The 18,953-nt window shown below is 51.1% G+C and overlaps 1 protein-coding gene across 3 annotated transcripts in view; it reads right to left on the reverse strand.

The window, feature by feature from the left end:
* The window catches only part of B3GNTL1 (UDP-GlcNAc:betaGal beta-1,3-N-acetylglucosaminyltransferase like 1), a 118,215-nt gene that overhangs the window by 46,121 nt on the left and 53,141 nt on the right, over positions 1–18,953 (reverse strand). For all 3 annotated transcript variants that reach the window (XM_081220637.1, XM_081220638.1, XM_081220639.1), the window contains 2 exons: positions 18,688–18,753; positions 8,113–8,208 (listed from right to left, as the gene is read on the reverse strand). In XM_081220637.1, coding sequence (XP_081076763.1) covers positions 8,113–8,208; positions 18,688–18,753 — 162 coding nt within the window. The remainder of the gene's footprint in view (positions 1–8,112; positions 8,209–18,687; positions 18,754–18,953) is intronic.

The raw sequence follows: 18,953 nt of genomic DNA on the forward strand, positions 1-18,953 counted from the left end.
GCCACCAACAGAAAGTGCACTTTGCAAACATAAATTCTATGTAGCTCATACAAGTTACAAATCTTCCAGTGTGCCTTGGGGAGTATGCAGCACAGACGGAAACATTCCATAAGCTACTGGCCATACTTTGTCCTGAACAGAGCCCACCTTGGTTCTCAAGAAAGGCGTGTGAAAACATGTGGATTCGGATGGATACTTTTCAATGCTTTTGGTGCTTTAAAAACACAAAAGTAAGGATAATGGACTTAAAATGGGCTCCGTTTTTTATTTAGAAAGGAGAAGCCCTTGAGTTAAAGAAAGAAAATGAAGCATTTAATGAAATTTATAGACCTCATTAGCTATATCTTACCAGGAAGTGATATGAATTCTTCTTAGAGAAAAAGAGCAAAGTTTATATGACTCATTTCCAGATTCCTGTGGTTTATTATCCTCATTTCTAAATTCTAATTTGCTGCAAGACTATCTTTAGACAGATAACAAATTTTCCAAGATTCTGACATTTTAACACCCACATAGCAACAAAAAGAAACTTTGATATGAAATCCAAAACCTATGGCTTCTGGATTTAATAAAGATACAGACATCAATACAAAGTTTCTTTACTCAGTAGTACTTTTTGGAGAAAGTTGGTAAGTAACCACTTTTTCAACTAAAAGTTGCTAGTGTACCATGGCTCTATAACGCAGATACTCCTTTTAAATGAGAAAGTGAAGAAAAACAGTACAGGTTAATCCACTTAAAAATATGTACTTTTGGGGCTTCCCTGGTGGCACAGTGGTTGAGAGTCCGCCTGCCGATGCAGGGGACACGGGTCCGTGCCCCGGTCCGGGAGGATCCAACATGCCACAGAGCGGCTAGGCCCGTGAGCCATGGCTGCTGAGGCTGCGCGTCCGGAGCCTGTGCTCCGCAACAGGAGAGGACACAACAATGAGAGGCCCGCATACCGCAAAAAAAAAAAAAAAGTGCTTTAAAAATTTTATGCATGTTAACTGATTAGAATTAGATAAAAACCACTGAGCTGTGAAGGACAAATTTTTAAGAGAAAGACACACGGAGCTGAATGAATATGTGAAATGTAATTGTCTGGTAGACCCAGGTGGGTTCTAACTGCCTGGCTGTAGAGACTCCACTTGGATGACAGGAAAGGTCTTTCAAAGCAGCTACGACAGAATAGACACAAGAGTGGGGTCAGGGGCACGTGGGAGGCCCGGTCCCACGGGCAGGAAAGAACCCGTGATTCCACCTCATGGCCTGCCTTCTCAATCGGCCGAAGTTACCTTCACTTATTTTTGCTAAATATCTTCAAATGCATGGGTCACACAGATGGTTAGCCCTGGAGTCTGGTTGTAGCTGCTGAACCCTTGCATTTTATCAACAATGAAACTGAGCGCTGGCTGGAGGGGAGACAGAGGCCAGGGCCTCTGGGGCAGCAACCTGAGGGGGGCTGGGAGGGGGGCGCCCACTCCAGCAGGGACCCGGGGAGCAGGACACCAGTGCTTTCTCACCAGGGCGCTGTTGACCTGCAGTGTGGCCTGAGCCCTGGACCTCATGAGAGCCTCCTGGGCTAGCTGGCCCCTGCTCCCCCGTGGCTCCGACTGCACAGGGTGAGCCTCTGCCCTGTTGCCCCCAGGGGTGGGTGGGGGACACCTGCGTCCCTGCCCTGGCTCTCAGCCACTCAAGAGCAGCCTATCAAACTCTCCTGCTTCTCCTGGGTCCTCGTCAACAGAGAAGGAGCGTGTGGCTCCCACGCAGATCACCAAGGTCGGCACTTCTGGCAGCCCGCTCTGGGGAGGCCGTGGGCGGGTTGGGAAGCAGGGAGGTGGTGCGGCTGACCAAGACTGATGTCCCAGAGTGGAGCTGCGGGCTGCGGGGGTGACTGCCTCAGGGTATAAGCAGAGGAACGAGGCTGCAGCTGCCCTGAGGGCCCTGGGGTCTCACGTGAGTGAGGAACATCGCGCAGCCTCCGGACCCAGCACGCACAGTGGGGACCTTCACGGGCTCGAGCAGCAGAACCTGAAGTGGGGGGTCTTGGATACACTGTCCAGGAAGGGACGAGGGGCTGGGCTGCGCACGAGACCGCGCAGCGAGGGGGTCATCCAAGGGCACGCACTGCGGCAAAGGGGGAGGCGTAGTCTCTGCATTTTTGGAGCCCTGAAACGTTTCGACTTTTAAAAAAGTTATCCTTTTCCTATTTTTTAAAGAAAATGTATGTGGAATGGCAAGTACAGAGGAGATGGTCAGGGGCTGCTCGTTAGGGGAGGGGTGAGCAGGGTCACGGGGGGCTTGGTCCCCTCCGTGAACAACCAGAACATCAAACACACACACGAGTGTCCTTCAGCCGGGCTGGACATGGCCCTCTCGGTACCCAGGGCGAGCCCAGTGGCCTCGGGAGACGGAGACGAGGGGATGAAGCACGCAGTCGGAATGTCGCAGGTACTGGATTAGAATGAAAACATGAGCGTCTGGTATTTCCCGCTGCTGCACTTCTCTGTCTTCTCATTGTGAGAGGTTATCTGCCCAGAACTTCCTCTGTCTCAGCTGATGTGAGCTTCTATTTCTCTGCTCTTCTCCGTGCCTTTCTGCTCCTCTGCTGTTGCGGCTTCATTCAAGCACTAGGAGCTGGTTGAGTGTGGTCGCCCGTCACATCCCATTGTACACAGAGGCCTCTCCGCTGTTTTCCTTGCTCCCTAATTGAGTGTTTCTATAACTTAAGAAAAAGGAGGCCTGTGCTCCTTGTGTGTAAAGCACTTGTTCCATCTCCCCACTCCTTCCTGGGCTGCTTCTGGCCTCCCTCCCAGGTTGGAGACCTGCTTCCTAGACCTCACATCTTCCTCCTCTTCAATTTGCTTCTTAATTTTATGGAATGTCTTCCAGTAAATTTCTGAGAAAGCTTTTGTAAGAGACAAATATTTTGAATCCCTATATGAAAAAGTCCTTGTTATATTTTCACACGATTGACAATTTCGTTAGGCATGGAATTCAACATTCAAAACCATTTCTGTGAGAATTCTGAAACTTGTGTCCCAGTGTCTTACAGATTCCACTGCAATTGTTGAGAAATCCAAGACCACATTTGTTCCTGCTGTTCTTCTCTCTGAACTGCCCAAGGGCTTTAAATCCTGGGCAGGGTCTTCTCTCATACCCTGGGCAAGATACCCAAGGGTCCTTTTCATCTGGCAGCCCACATCTTTGGTTCTAGCAAATTTTTCCAAATTACTCTGAGCTAATTTACTCTCCTCCACCTAAAAGGAAATCTCACTATGCTGGACTGTGCTGTGTCAAATCAGCAAGAGCTGGGCACCAGTTTCTCAGGGGCCCCTTCTCAGTGTGAATGCAGGTTAGAGCTAGACCCGAGCGGAACCTGCCTCAGGTTGGGCAACAGAATGAAGGAGGACCACTGTCCCAGAAAGTCATGGTGGTTAGGGAGGGGTGACAGGGGTGACACAGGCAAGGTCCCCACCCAGAGGCCACCATCCGTGAAATGTGGGTGGATCTTCATGTTCTATGGGGACAGAAGCTCTTGTTCTCAAGACGCTTCTGGAACCCCACTCTACGCACCTGTTCACCTGTATTCTTCATCATATCCACGACAGTAAACTGTAAACATAAGTGAATGTTTCTCTGAGTTCTGTGAATGGCTCAAGCAAATTAATTGACAGAGGAGGGGATCGTGGGAACCCTGATTTATAGCCAGTCAGGTGGAAGCACAGGTGACGACCCGGACTTGTGATTGGGCTGAAGTGAGGCAGTCTTGTAGGACTGAGCCCTTAATCTGTGGGATTTGACGCCGTCTCCAGGCAGGTGGAGTCAGAACTGAGTTTTTTAGGACACCCAGTCAGTGTCTGCTCAGAACTGAAGAACTGCTCAGTATTTGAAAAGGCAAAGGAACTAGAATAGCAAAAATAATTTTGAAAAAGAAGAATGAAGTTGGAGGAACCACACTGATTTCAAACTTCCTCCACAGCTACAGTGACCAGGAGAGTGTAGCCATGGAGTGACACACAGATCAGTGCAACAGAATGGCCCAGAAACACACCCACACGAGCACGGCTGACTGATTTTTGACAAAGGCCAAAAGCAATAAAGGAAGGTAGTATTCTCAACAAAAATGGTGTGGAAACACTTGGACATTTGTAAGCAAAAGAAAAAAAGAAAGAAAAAAAAAGAGCCTTGATCCAAACCTCGCTCCTTATGCAAAAACCAACTTAAAATGAATCATAGGTCTAAATGTAAAACGTAAAACTATAAAACTTTAGGAGAAAATCTTTGTGACCTATAGTTCCATAAAGCATCCTTAGACATTGATACCCAAAGCACAATCTATTTAAAAAATAGATGAGTTGGACATCACCAAAATTAAAAACTTTGGCTCTGTGAAAGACTCTTGCTAAGTAGATGAAAGAAAAGCCATAGATAAGGAGAAAAGACTTGCAAACACACCTAACAAGGGACTTCTGTCCAAAAGGAAACTCAAACTCAATAGCAAGAAAACAAGCAATCCAATAAGAAAATGGGCAAAAGATCAGAACAGACGCTTAGTGGATGGTGAATAAGCACATAAAAAACTGCCATTAGGGGGCTTCCCTGGTGGCGCAGTGGTTGGGAGTCCGCCTGCCGATGCAGCGGACACGGGTTCGTGCCCCGGTCCGGGAAGATCCCACATGCTGCAGAGCGGCCGGGCCCATGAGCCATGGCCACTGAGCCTGCACGTCCGGAGCCTGTGCTCCGCAACGGGAGAGGCCACAACAGTGAGAGGCCCGCGTACTGCAGGAAAAAAAAAAAAAATTCAGGCACGTGTTAAAAATGCACATTTCCAGAGCCACTAAATCAGAAACTCTACGGGCGTAGAAGAGGGATCTGCATTGTTTTCAAGTTTTTGAGCTATTTTATGATCCAACAAGTTTGGGGAGTGCTGGTTTAGGTAAAGAGTCTGTACGTACAGAGGTAACCTTTAATTATCTAGAAATTTTGCTTGTCTAGAATCCTTGGATAAAGTGAGAGTCTGTGCATTCGTGCTGGCAGGTGGGTTGTAAATTTTTCCCATTTACGTTCATGCCAAGCTGTTCAGACGCTGCGGGCAGATGAAAGCTGGGTGACACCCTCCCTGTGGAACGCATGGGGCCACGAAGGAGAGGCTGTACAGGAAGGGGGGCTGTTCTCTTCGCTGCAGCCCTGTCCACATACCACTGTGTCCTGTGGGCCCAGGGGCAGGGGACACAGACCAAGGGGGACCACCAGGGGCTGTGGAGGAGCCAAAGAGGGTGTCCAAATGCTATGGACCAAACTGTGTCCCCCAAAGCCCACTGCAGCCCTAACCCCCCATGTGACTGCATTTGGAGATGAAGCCTTTAAAGAGGTAATTCAGGTTAAATGAGGTCATAAGGGTGGAGCCATGATCCACGAGTCACCGGGAGTGAGTGAGCTCACAGAGGAAAGGCCCTGTGAGGACTCGGGGTGGAGACGACCATCTACTTGCCCAAGAGAGAGGCCTCAGGAGGAACCACCTGCTGGCACCTTGATCTCGAACTTCCAGCCCCCAGACTGCAAGAAATAGCTGTCTGTTGCATTTGTTATGGCAGCCCAAGCAGACTAAGACACCAAGGAAGCACGGATCCTGGAGAGGGGTGCAAGGGCAGCTGGGAGCAGGCGTGGAGGACAAGGACCAGGTGGGGCTGGGCTGAAGGGGGCGCCTCACCCACTCCTGCTGTCTTCCTTCCGCTGTGAACCTGAGCACGTACTCCAGGCAGCCAGGGCTGGGCTCATTGGCCTCGGTAAGGACCCAGCTAACCAGGCAGGCTGCCAGGGCCCCCAACCCCTCCTTGGAGCTGCCGGGAGCCCCCAGGGGCAGCCTCTGAGGCGGAGGTGGGGTCTGGCCTTGCCTCCCCTTGCCCCCCATCCCCATCCAAGAGATACAGGTCCCTTCGGAACAGCCCCTCGCTTAAGGTGTAAAGTGGGCCCTGCCTAAAACAGGTGCATTTTCAGGCTGGCACAGGCTCCAGGCCATTTGTCCAGACAACTTTCCACCTCTTGGTTTACTTGGAATTAGCAGAGTGTTAATTTTACAGTACTCTGATTCAACTTTGCGCATGGTGGGTATCTAATCAGACATTCAAGTAGACACACAAATATCAAACCGAATTACGCTGCACTCCACCTCACAGATGTGACTCAGTTTAGACTATGAACAAAGACCCCACAGAGTGCTGGTGATTTCTATGACTGTAACAGTTGAGAAATGGCTTAAATAAGAGATATCTTCTTTCACTTTGAGAAACTTTATACTTTAATTTACCCTAACTTGCTAAAGAAAAACACTGTTTAGCAAGACCCTACCTTAATTATTTCTATGATGCTTAACAGTAAACAGTTAAGTCTGCCCTCGGCTCAGAACTCGTATTTCTGGCTGAGAATGTGCTGCATGTAAATTATTCCTTCAGTGTTCAGTCACACAGTTTCTGCGTGACTCACGTTCTCCCAGAAAATCCAGCACATGGCAGAAGCCAGCTCAGCAGTTTCTCTCACGCAGCCACCTCTACACTTACTCACAGACCCTCTAAGACCCTGCCAGCTCCGAGGAGGCCACATGGGCCACATACACCGGCACTTCTCCTTTCCTCACGGCTGGGGGAGCAGCAGTGACTGAGCCTCCCCAGCGCCCTCACTGCCCGCACTCGTTACTAGTGCACCTATTATTATTACCTGTTATTAGTGCACCACCTGTAGCTATTAGGCCATTACTGGAATATTCATCTCAAAATGGGAAAAGTAAATCCAAATGCAAAAGTGCTTTTTTTGTGTGCGGACCAGCCTGAACGGCATAGAACTTAAAAGCTGGTGAAGTCATTTTGATAACAGAAGCAACTGGCAAACCCAACACTGAAGAGGAAAGGGTAAATAATCTTGGATTATCCAAAGAAGCATGTGAAACGGCCCCACAAGAGGAAACTCTCAGGGTTTCTTCTGCGTCTCTTTGAGTTCAGCGAACAGAACACCTGATGCCATAATCACAAGCAGCTCTTATTTCAGAAGCTGATTATCATTATAAATCATTCCATTATACCAAGATTTCAGTTTTCAAAAGAGTTTAGAAAAAAGCACTTCCTTATACGGCAGGATCACAGGAAATCGCAACGTGGGACAGACCCCAGCACCTCACGGAGGGGAGAATGTTTCCAGGCCTTCTAGAGCTACTTTCTGGTTGGGCTTTGGGGGCTGCTCCCCACTCCTCCCCCTCTGACTGGGGCCCCCACCCTGAAGAGCACATTTCTCCGGTCTTGGGTGGGGTGGCAGGCGGGGTGAGTCCTGGGAGCAGCTCGTCCAGCAGGAGGAAGAGTCTGGAGCATCTGCCATCGGCGGGGCACCAGGGCTGGGCCCACCCCCAAGAGCCGGGGCTGTTTTAAGTCTCTCTTTTGGGGTGATTTGCTATGGAGCATTAAGTGGCTGCTGGCACGCTGAGGCAGTGGCTTGTTTTCAAAGGTGGATGAACAGAGAATCTTTGGTTCTTGTCCTCACTCAACACCTCATCAACACACGGTCGTGGACCCACCCGGTCCCATGGATTTCAGGACCCCACAGCTGAGACCGAGAACCTCTTCCTGGCCTCCTCCTCCAGGCCGTGGCTCCGCTCGTGGTGGCTTCTAGTCTGATTTCAGCCCACGCCCTCTTCTAGCTCCGAGGGCTCCCGATGTCTGCTGACCAGCTCCACCCAGACGGTGCAACTCAGCTCATTCCCCCAGACCCGGCCCCCCTCCAGCTGCCCTGCTTGGGGATGGCCCCACCCCGCCAGACACTCAGGCCTTTCCTGGACACCTCACCCCTGCAGCAGCTCGGCGCTGCCCGAGCCCCGGCCTCCTGCCCTCTGAATCCGTCCACCTCAGCCTACGAGGCTGGCCTGTGGGTGCCCTGCTCCCAGGTCTCCAGCCGGGCCCTCCACACCTGCCCTCTGGCTCCGGCTCCTCCCCAGGCCGGGCTCCTCTGAAACGCTGTCTCCCTTCTCCAGGGAGCGCCTACCTGGACTGTGCCTCGCACCCAGGAGGCAGGCAGACACAGGTGCTAAGAGCATGAAAAGTCCCTTTTGGGGAGGCTTGGGCCAACTGCAGACAGCAGGCGTACCTGGGTGAGCAGCTGGTCGGGCGCCAGCTGGTTGATCCACCGTGTGTATCGTTCGGTGGAGTTGGGGGGCTCCCTCCTCACTTGGCAACCGATAATCTGTGAAACAATAACAAACAGGACTTAAAATAAATCCACTGCAGCCACTGGAACAGCCCCGTTTCTCAATAACTTTCTCCTTCCAGCCTCTAAATAAACAAGAGTCACAGCCCTAAGAGCTCACTTCCCCAGCCGCCTCCCTCTGTCTAGGCTGCCACAGCGGCCCCCCGCCCCACGACGCCACCAGACGGGCACACCCCATCCCAGGAAGAATGTGCGCTAGCTGCCCTCTAAATCCTCTTCCGTACCCTGCATCACCACCTCCTTCCGCCCTTGGCCCTGGAACCCGGCCCTGCCTCCTCCTGGCCATGGACACGATCCCCTCTCTGCATACCCAGCTCTGCACGCTGACCCCCAGCAGCCCTGTCCTGCTGTCTGACAGTGCCCCAGCACCTAGGGAAGCCCCCGTGCACGTTCTGCTGGGGTATCTGCTTGCAGCGCGTTTACACATCTCTAAGACTGCTCAGAGGTAACAAGGTCCGGCTCTTTGGTCGGTGAGGCAGGTTTGGAGAGAGGCTGGCTCCTGCCTCAGATATCAGGGGTCCTGATGCTCAGACACCAGCAGCCCCAGGGCTCAGAGGCAGGGAACGGGCTGGTTTCTGAGGGAGGGACCCCTCGCAGCAGCAGGAGGGGGCCTTTCTCCTCCTTTCTGGCTGGGGGAGGGCAGCCGGGGTGCCCGTGGCAGCAGAGAGCCTGCCCCTTGGTGAGGGTCCTGTAAGGCTCTCAAAGGCTGGCTGGCCTCGGGGAAACGACACTAACCTCCAATCCCCTGGCTGTGCCTTCTCCACTTCCCTGACCACCGAGGAACACGGTGAGGAAGGTCAGAGTGGTCGGCAAACCTACATCACTGCCCAAGTCATCTTACTGAAAAACTATCAAAAGTCACCCCACGATATATGAGTTTCTTAAATCTTGCTCTAATATACACAGCACGTACACATGATGATTAATTTATATCAATGCAGTTATGCTACTGAAGAGTTTTGAGAAGGTTTTTGCTTGCTTTGCTTGAATTTTGTTGTGTGGTTGTTTTTTGTTTGTTTTGTTTTTAGTGATTCAGTTATACATATATCCATTCTTTTTTAGATTCTTTTCCCATATAGGTTATTACAGAATATTGAGTAGAGTTCCCAGTGCTATACAGTAGGTCCTTGTTTGTTGTGGGTTTTTTTTTTTTTTTTGCTGTACGCGGGCCTCTCACTGTTGTGGCCTCTCCCGTTGCGGAGCACAGGCTCTGGATGCGCAGGCTCAGCAGCCACGGCTCACAGGCCCAGCCGCTTCGCGGCATGTGGGATCTTCCCGGACCGGGGCACGAACCTGTGTCCCCTGCATCGGCAGGCGGACTCTCAACCACTGCGCCACCAGAGAAGCCCTCGTGGTGCCTTTATAGCTGCGCCTCCCCCCCACCCCCCGACCCAGCTCACAGCCGTGAACCTGCTACTGCAGTGCTGTAATTCTGTCTTTTCAAGAACATTGCATAAATGCAGTCACATTGTGTGTTGCCTTTCAAGATTGGCTTTTTCACTTGGTGATTCCCTGGAGATTTGTTCCTTTTTTGGCTGAAAAATACTCCACAGCTTAACCCTCTACAGGACACCTAGGCTGTTTCCAGTTTGAAGCTATTACTATTAGTCTGCTGCAAACACTCACACAGGGGTTTTTGTGTGAATGTTAAGTCTTCGTTTCTCTGGGATAAACACCCAGGAGCGTGACTGTGGGTCGTATGGTAGTTTCATGTTTAATTTTTAAAGAAACTGCTGTTTTCCCAAGCAGCTGCACCACTTCCATCCCCACGGCAGCGTGTGTGACCAGTTTCCCTGCATCCTTGCCATGTGTTTTATTCTGGCTTTTCCGAAACGTGTGTGTGGTACCTTGTCGTGGTTGTAACATGCACCCCCGATGGCTCAAAAGGCTGAATCTCCTTCCAGGGGCTAATTTCTCATCTGCCTGACCTTCCAGGGAAGCATCTTTCATGTCTTTCATCCATTTCCTGATTGGGATAAAACACACTTGGCCATAGGTCTGTATTCTTTTTACATACGGCTGAATTCATATATTTCTCTTAAAAACACATACAAAATTCAGCTGTAAATTAGAACAGCCCTTGAATGATCGATCACCTTGCCCAGTTGCGAGGTACCACACCTGATCTGACCGAAGCGTATTTTTTTAAAACTGTCTATTCCATCTGTTTTCTGGCCTTGTTGACACTGTCTTGCATTCGATTGCTGAACAGGAAAGATTTTGAGTCAAAAAACAAAAATGTGGATCAAAGCTGTGAGGTAGAAATCCTGTTTCAAAAGTATTCCCAAACATGAAGATGAAGAGGCTTAACTTCTATACAAACACCCAGGCCCTGGCCCCGTGACTGCTGCGTCATGAACAGCTGCTGGGGACGGCAGACCAGCAGAGTGCAGCCCAGTCCAGCCAGCGCCGAAAGCCACACTTCCAGCCAGACCGTGAGGGGCGGCAGACGTGGTCTTTCTAGGACATGAGCTGACTTGTGCTATTTCCATGGTGAGTGCCTGAGCCCCCTCCCCAAACCACCTCCTCCATTCTCCGCCTCTGATGAAGGCTGAACCACACTGGGTGGGGTCTCATGTGGAGAAGGAGGATTAGGTGAACACGAAATGAAGCTGGAGCTTTGGGGGCTGGCTGTTCTTTGAGGCTTTAAACACTGTGAGTGCTGGTCTACAAAGAACAAAAGTGAGGATATTTTGTTTGCCTTAACATTTTTTAAAAGAACGCTGGTCTGGACCACAGGGCAGACAAAGGCAAACCATAAAAAGAGGCACCTGCAGTGGGATGCCGAGCTCCTCTCCTGTGCTGTCTGCCCTGCCCTCATGCCAGACCACTGTGGACCCCAGGCCAGCACGGTACCTTGTACACAGTCGGTGCTCAACAGACAAAGGCTGAATGAACCCAAAGAGTGGGAGACTGAAAAAATTCTTGAAGAAATAATGGTCAAAATTTTTCCAAATTTGATGTAGGCTATACAACCACAGATCCCAGAACTTCAACAAAGCCCCAGCAGAGCCAATCTTTAAAAAAAAAAAACCTCATCCTTGTACATAATAATCAAATTGCTGAAAACCAGTATTAAGCAGAAGATCTTAAAAGGAGTCAGAGAAAAACACCTATTACACACAGAGAACAGGATATAAGGATGACAGCAGACTTCTCCGCAGAAGCAAAGGAAACTAGACAAGGGAGAGACGTCTTTAAAGAAAGAATGACTTCAACGTAGAATTCATTAGCCAAGTACTATAATTTTCAAAAATTAAAGCAAAAGAAATACTTTTTCAGAAAAACAAAAGCCAAAATTATTCATCACAAGAAGACCTAAATTACAAAAAACGATGAAGGAAGCTCTCTGGGGAGAAGGAAACAACCTGATCTATACCAAGGAATGGCAAGTGGCAATGACGGTAAACAGATGTGTAAAAGCAGGAGACATTTTCCCATGTGCAGCTTCTTTATAAGATAATTGACTTTGGTAAAAATAAAAGCAAACACTGTGGAGTTTACAGCATAAACTGTGTGACAGGATGTGATTTTGTAATCTTCTTATGCTCCATGTGAGATGGTGCTATTTAAATGCCATTTATTTATTAACAAAAGTGCCATTTATTTAAAGTAGCATGTGAGGGATAAGATGCACATTGCAGACCCTAGGCCAACCACTGAAAAATATTGAAACAAAGAGGGATAGCTGATAAAGCAATAGTGCAGATAAAATGGAATCATAAACCAAAACAAAACCAAAAGGTAGGAAATAGGAAACCAGGAGGAAAGAGGCTCCAGACAAAACACAAGCCGGGAGATGAAAACCAATTACATGCAATGCAGAAGGAACAAAGTAATGAAAAGCAAAAGTCAGGGCTTCCCTGGTGGCGCAGTGGTTGAGAGTCTGCCTGCCGATGCGGGGGACACGGGTTCGTGCCCCGGTCCGGGGGGATCCTGCGTGCCGCGGAGCGGCTGGGCCCGTGAGCCATGGCCGCTGAGCCTGCGCGTCCAGAGCCTGTGCTCCGCCACGGGAGAGGTCACAGCAGTGAGAGGCCCGCGTACCGCAAAAAAAAAAAAAAAAAAGCAAAAGTCAATAAAATAGAAAAGACAACAGAGAAAACCAGCGGGGCAGGGAAGGGACAAGAGTGTGGCCGTGTTAGGAGGTGTGCCATTCCGGGGTGTCTTGGCTTGGACGTTGCTGGGATCAGCATCCATTTGCAAGATCTTATTCAGAAACTGAATTTTTTAAACTTCACTAACCTCAGTTCTTAATGGGAATGAGAACTGTAACCGCACACCCACACAGCAAACTCAAGTAGGGAAGTTATAAAATGAACCCGGGACCCGGCAACACAAATTCTGAGAGGAAGGCAGCCCACCCTCCCCACCCACCATCCTCATGGTGTTGCTAGAGGGTTCCTCTAAGCAGGGCTTTCAGAACCATGGTCTGAAGATGAAAAAAAAAAAGGGGGGGGGAAGAGAAATGTAAGGCTATAATTTTATCAATTAGCTATACTTATGAAATTAGTTCCTAATTTATATTTATGCATAAAGATTACTAAAATATAAAATATAAATTAAAATTAGATTTCATTAAGAACTCCTAATTGTCTTATGGACCCAATCCTTTTTTTTTCTTTTTTTTTTTCTTTTTTTTTGCGGTATGCGGGCCTCTCGCTGTTGTGGCCTCTCCCATTGCGGAGCACAGGCTCCACAGGCTCCGGACGCGCAGGCTCAGCGGCCATGGCTCACAGGCCCAGCCGCTCCGTGGCATGTGGGATCTTCCCAGACGGGGGCACGAACCCGTGTCCCCTGCATCCGCAGGCGGACTCTCAACCACTGCGCCACCAGGGAAGCCCCCAATCCTTAAAATACTTAAAGTGGATATATTTAGGAATGGAAGCAATGTTTTAATATTTTAAGTTAGATTAACTATTTTCCTTATTTCATACTCCCAAATGCTTCTTGTCATCAAAAATCTTTTCTAAAAAATAACTTTACGGGCTTCCCTGGTGGCGCAGTGGGTGAGAGTCCGCCTGCCGATGCAGGGGACACGGGGTCATGCCCCGGTCCGGGAAGATCCCATATGCCACAGAGCGGCTGGGCCCGTGAGCCATGGCCGCTGAGCCTGCGTGTCCGGAGCCTGTGCTCCGCAACGGGAGAGGCCACAAGAGTGAGAGGCCCGCGTACCGCAAAAAAAAAATAAATTAAAAAAAAAATAACTTTACTTATCGATCAACTTCTACTTACCTGGACAACAACTGCCACTAGGAAACAGGGCCATTCAAACACCTGCTAGTTCCTGAGAGGCTCACCTGTGCTTACTCGTCTGGAACGGTACATGTCAGATGTGGCTGGGGTGTGTGGAGGCCACGCTCCACAAAACCTAAATGCACAGACGTGTGTTTTTCACGTGTGGCGGTCACATCAACGTGGGGCAGATGTGGAGGAACACAAGCTCTGTCACTGTGATTTTTAACCTGAGAGACTCCTCCAGACGGTAGGACATGAGCTGCCCTCATCGGCTCATATCTCCTGGGCATCCTGCTCCAGCCCGTTACTCTGGACCGGGTCCGTCTTCAGCAGGGCCCCTGCAGCCTCCCCGCAGCTCCGCCCATCACCCTCTCCTCCTCCTGCCTCACACCCACCTTCCAAATACCAAGCACTCCCAGAGACCCATGCCTGGCCGGCAGCACGTCCCACCCCCCAGGCTCTGTCAGGGCCAACCGTGGACGCAGAGCCCCCCCCCCCGCCCTGCCACCTGCAAACCCACCCCTGGGCACCACGGGCCTCCCCAGCCGATCTCTTGCGCTGTGAGGCAGAGTTAGACCACAGGGCCCAGCACCAGGTTCCGTCCTGAGTGACTGAGCAAGGCCCCCATCTGCGCCCCACTTCTCCCGGCCTCCGCTGGGCACACGGACGGTGCTCGCTCCAAGGTGCGGTGAGGACGGAGCTGGAAGTGGCGCAGCGTCCGCCGGGCTTTCGATGCTGACAGCAGACCCACCCGCCTCCCAACCTCGTGCCAACGTGAGCCCCTCACCGGCCCCTCAAACAGCTGTGCCCTCTCTGCAGCGCCTGTGCCACTCCCAGGGCACACGCTCAGCCTGACCAATTCAGTGCCACTCAGTGGACAGAGGCCGCAGCAGCTGCACTCACAGGGCAGGAAGAGGCTGCGCTGAGCGGAGATGAGGTGATGGCCCTGGCGCCACCTGAAGGCAGAAACGGGTCCACAGCTCCTGCTTCCCGCCTTGCATTCCCACCAGGCATGGTGGGCACGAGCCTGTCGCCGACTCTGAGCCAGGCCAGGTCACTGAGGACCCCTCCCGAGCCCCCTGGAGACTCACATCGGGGACGTAGGGAAGTCCTGCCATCAGCCTGTCCTGAGGCCACGGGGAAGGACCACCCACGTGTGCTGGAAAAGCTCTGGGGTGCCCTGTACCTCCGCAAGGTGCTCCCCGCCTCCTTCCCACCGTCATCCTCAACACCTCCACACTCCTGAGAACGCAGAGCTTCTCACCTCCGCCCGTGCGCAGGTGAACCCCCAGGGAGGGGCCCAGACCAAACACAGCGGCTTCCCTGACCCCACCCAACTCCTGTCCCAGGGCGGATCCTTGCTCCAAAATGCTAATAAGTGGGTGGAGAAATTCTACACCGGTGACGCCTAACTTGTAACATCTCAGAAGTTCTGCAGAGGATATGCAGCAGCACAATTTATGGAAGCTGCCACCCTCATAATTAAATGGCTTTCTTGTAAATGGCCTTCAAGAAGTAATGACCAAGGACAAACATATACTTAGCATGCATTTCATTCTTTCCAAACAATGTGATATAATCAACAAAACCACCAACCAGCAACTGCACATCAAGATTTTTGTAGGTCATGACTTTTAAAAAACCCAGCACTACAGTAACAACCCTTCTAAAGCTGATTTTGTTCTGGTGCAACAGGACTGTTCTGAACCCCTGGTCTCACTGCAAACCTGGGATGCCGGAGCGGGCACAGGTGCTCCAGCGCTGGGAGCAGAACATCAAGTGCACTTAATACAAGGTTAGCAAGAAAAGCTGTAATCTAGAACTTTATACAGGCACAAGCCAATGTGTTTTAATTAAGATTAACTGACACTGTCTACATTTTTTCCAAATTCCTTATATATCCCTAGATTTCGAGGTCTTTGAACTTACACGTGGAGAACAACCAAAAGTAACTTCACATGTGAACCAATCACACACAAAAAAGGGGGCGGGGGTGGACAATGTATCTGAAAGTATCTCACTCTCTACAATGTATACACTGGTTACAAAATTCTTCAGACAAGATTCTTTTTTCAATGTAGAATATATTCTAAGTGCTTGGAAACTGTGAAAATCACCCCTGACCATTTCCAGATCTGGGCCAGTTCTCAGACTCAGACCCACCAGCTGAAGGAGAGGCCCCACCCATGAGGATGGACCTGTGACGGCAGGGGAGATGCACCGAAGACGCAGGATCTAAGGCCGGGAGGGGACACTGATCATGTGAGGCAGCTGGACACAAGGGCCCAGCTGACACCAGACCCATCACACCCATTGGAGTAAGGGTCCACAGGTCAGGTAATAAACTGGGCTCATGGGCACACAGGTCCCACCAGTGGCCACTTCCAGGTTCCTGAACGTGTAACCAAGCACAGGCTTAGCACCCAGCCAAGCCTCACACGGGTTCCCTGGGCTGTGATTAGGGGCTAGTGTAAGAGAAGGGCCAGGTGGAGGCCATCCCAGCCTCAAGTGTAAATTGAACACAATATCACATCCTGGGGAGAAAGCAGAGACTGGGCCACCTTGGAGGCTTGAAGGAAGGGGGTGCTGGTCCCCACCAGCAGAAGCAGACGTCACCCTCACAGAAGCAGACGTCCCGCTCACACGCGGCATCGGCGTGTCAGCACTTGGGACCCTTTCTGCTGTTTTCACATTGCTCAGTGGTCTGCACGCTGGACATTTTCATCGTGCTGGCCACCGTGTTGAGGACACCCTGTGGCACCTGATGAGCAAGACTTTTGGGTCCAGAGGTCTGGGCACCGCAACACTACCTCTGAGGTGAGGGACCATGAAGAGAGAGGCACAGGACTTGGCAGGTCTCCTTGGGCCACTTGGGGTCCTGTTCACCCTTGACCATAGTTAAGAGTGGGGCCCGAAGAAGCACGGGCCTGCCATCGGGCCCTGAGGCTGCAGAGTCCTGGAGGAAGCTGGTGGCAGTCGATGACGTGGAGACCTGCAGCCCCAGCGGGGCCGTCACAGCACAGACCCCAGGACCCTGTGACATGGAGCTGTGGGCCATTCAAGGTGGCGTGGCCAGGGCACCACGTGGCCACACTGCCCACCAGGAGCTGGGTACTGTCAGACCACCAAGGCATGAGCTTGAGTGGCCTCACGGCCATGGAGACCACTCCACGGGTCACCCACCCATGGCTCTGACCTCTCCCTCAGCTGCACCCAGGGCCTCACGGGGCTGGTCCCCAGGACCCAGTGACAGAGCAGGTTCACAGGCAGGCTGGCGTGGTGCACTGGCACAACCCCAAAAGGGACTGATACTGCAGCCCAGCCCCATTCAGGGCAAGGACACACACAATTCCCCAGGCCCTGGTCAGTGAGCAGGGGAGTCTGCTGGGAGGAGCAGACCTGTGAGACGCTGTGGGTGGACCTGGGGGCACTGGGGGCGGGTGCTGGGGTAGGCAGTGCTGGCTTGTTGGGCCAGAGAAGAGGCTGTGGGCCCCTCCCTGAAGGCTGGTCTAGTTACTACCACTCCTGACCTTCTGGTCAAAGAACGGACTCTGGGCCCTAGGGGACCGGCCCAAGGATTCTAGCAGTCCTGGTGAGTCAGGTGACACCAGCCCCCTGCCATCAGACCCAGGGCGTGCATTGGCCCCCATGATGCTACCTTGGTGAAGGGCCACTTCTCAATAAAGAGGCGGCTGGGCACTTCTGAACCTCCCTCACATCTAGCCTTCTGGAAGCTCCAGCCTGACGAGCAGTGGAGTGGCCTCTCAAGACGTAGCCGAAGGCCATTTTTATCTTCTTACAGGTGTATTTCAAGGACATGTTAACATTAACAATGTTTAAATTTAAGCAATATAAGGGCAATTACAATTCTGAGAATAAGAATCCTCAGCATCAAACTTAAGGCTGTAAAACATCACCTATTCCATGAAAAGACAACAAGAGCCCTCAGGCAGAGTGCGTAGGTTTGTTTACATGACAGCCAAGTCCCGAGTCACTGTCAGGTGTGCAGGGGCTGGGCAGCTGCAGACAGAGCATGAGGGGCTACGTTTCCTAGAAGCAGAAAATCAGTGGGCTAATAAATTCAGAGCTCCAAAATAAGGGGCTATTGGAAGAGAAAGAATTCATCTTGGGTGAACAAACATTCTTCAAACTCCTTGAGAAACTGTATCTGAAGGAAGTGTACATTTGAGCCTTTGTCTTAACTCAGTACACGTTTCACAGGGTCCACTCTCTGAGCCCTGTGCCGTGGACAGGCTCTTTCCTTCGTGAAGGCCCAGTGGCCAGGCAGTCGGACTCCAAACACAGCACCCAGGAGCCCATGAGAAATGCAGAGTCTCAGGTCCCACCAACACCTGGGATCAGATCCCAGGGGCTCGTGTGCACATGGCCTGGAGATGCTTTAGTGTGTGGACATGGGTGGACATGGCACCGCAGCAGAAGTGAGCAAAACCTGGAGGCTGTTCCCAGGCAATCAGACACCATGTCTTAAGACAGTTCCAGACCTTTCTCCTTCCCACTTTCAAAACCAGTGATCACCACAGTAATTCAAAGATGTTCTTACTAAAATTCCAGCATAGAGATCTGAGCAGTGGGCTCTGTGGTCAGACACCAGCTCTGGGGCTCAACCGCCTGGGCCACCCCCCACCCTGAGTCACACGGGAGCGAGGTATCCATGGGCCCGAGATGCTCCCCCAGGTCCAAGTGGGTGGGAGACGCTCCCTGAAATGGGACTCCTGCAGGGGGAAGTGAGCTCTCACCCAGCGAGTGCCAAGGAGGACGGGTCCTGGAGAGCCTGGCTCATGGGGGCCAAAGGGGAAGCCATTCTAAAGATGAGAACGTAGTCTGAGGTTATGTAGCTAATGGAATTTTTTTTTTTTAACTGATACACCCTACAGCTCTCAACCTGTGTTTTCATGTCCAAGGTACACAGCTTCTGAAATGCTGATAAAACCAAACTAAACTAAACCAAACCAAAAAAATACTTTGGACCCATTTGAAAGTAACCAGTGCTACCCAAAACAAGAAGCACATTTTCCTTCAAAGGAAAACACCCTTGAGTGCGCAGACACACCAGGCACACATCATTCTCCAAGGGGGCAGTCTGATTACAAACTGACTCTTCCTATTCTAAGGAAGAATCTTAATCTAAAAAGCTGTAATGGCAGTTCTACCAAAAGGTGTAACAATGCAGCAGAAACATGCAAAAACATCCGTACTCACACTTGTTGGGTGTTGCACAGCAGCTGCATGTTGCAGCCTCACCCTCTGAGGCATCATCACGTCGTCCTGCAGGAGAGAACACATTTTAAACTCCCTGGAAGCAACTCTGACAAACAAGCAAGAAGACAGACAGCCCGACAGCAAAGTAGGCAAGAGACCAGAACAGGCAGTTCAGATGCTGCCTAGCAGTCCATGACCCTGTCAGTCGGCTGGGAAACGTGAGTACCCAGGCTGCAGTGTAGGACACGCGGGAAATTGGACTATTC

This window comes from Mesoplodon bidens (genome assembly GCF_964165515.1).
Source record: "Mesoplodon bidens genome assembly, chromosome: 19".
NCBI classification, from domain to species: Eukaryota; Metazoa; Chordata; class Mammalia; order Artiodactyla; family Ziphiidae; genus Mesoplodon; species Mesoplodon bidens.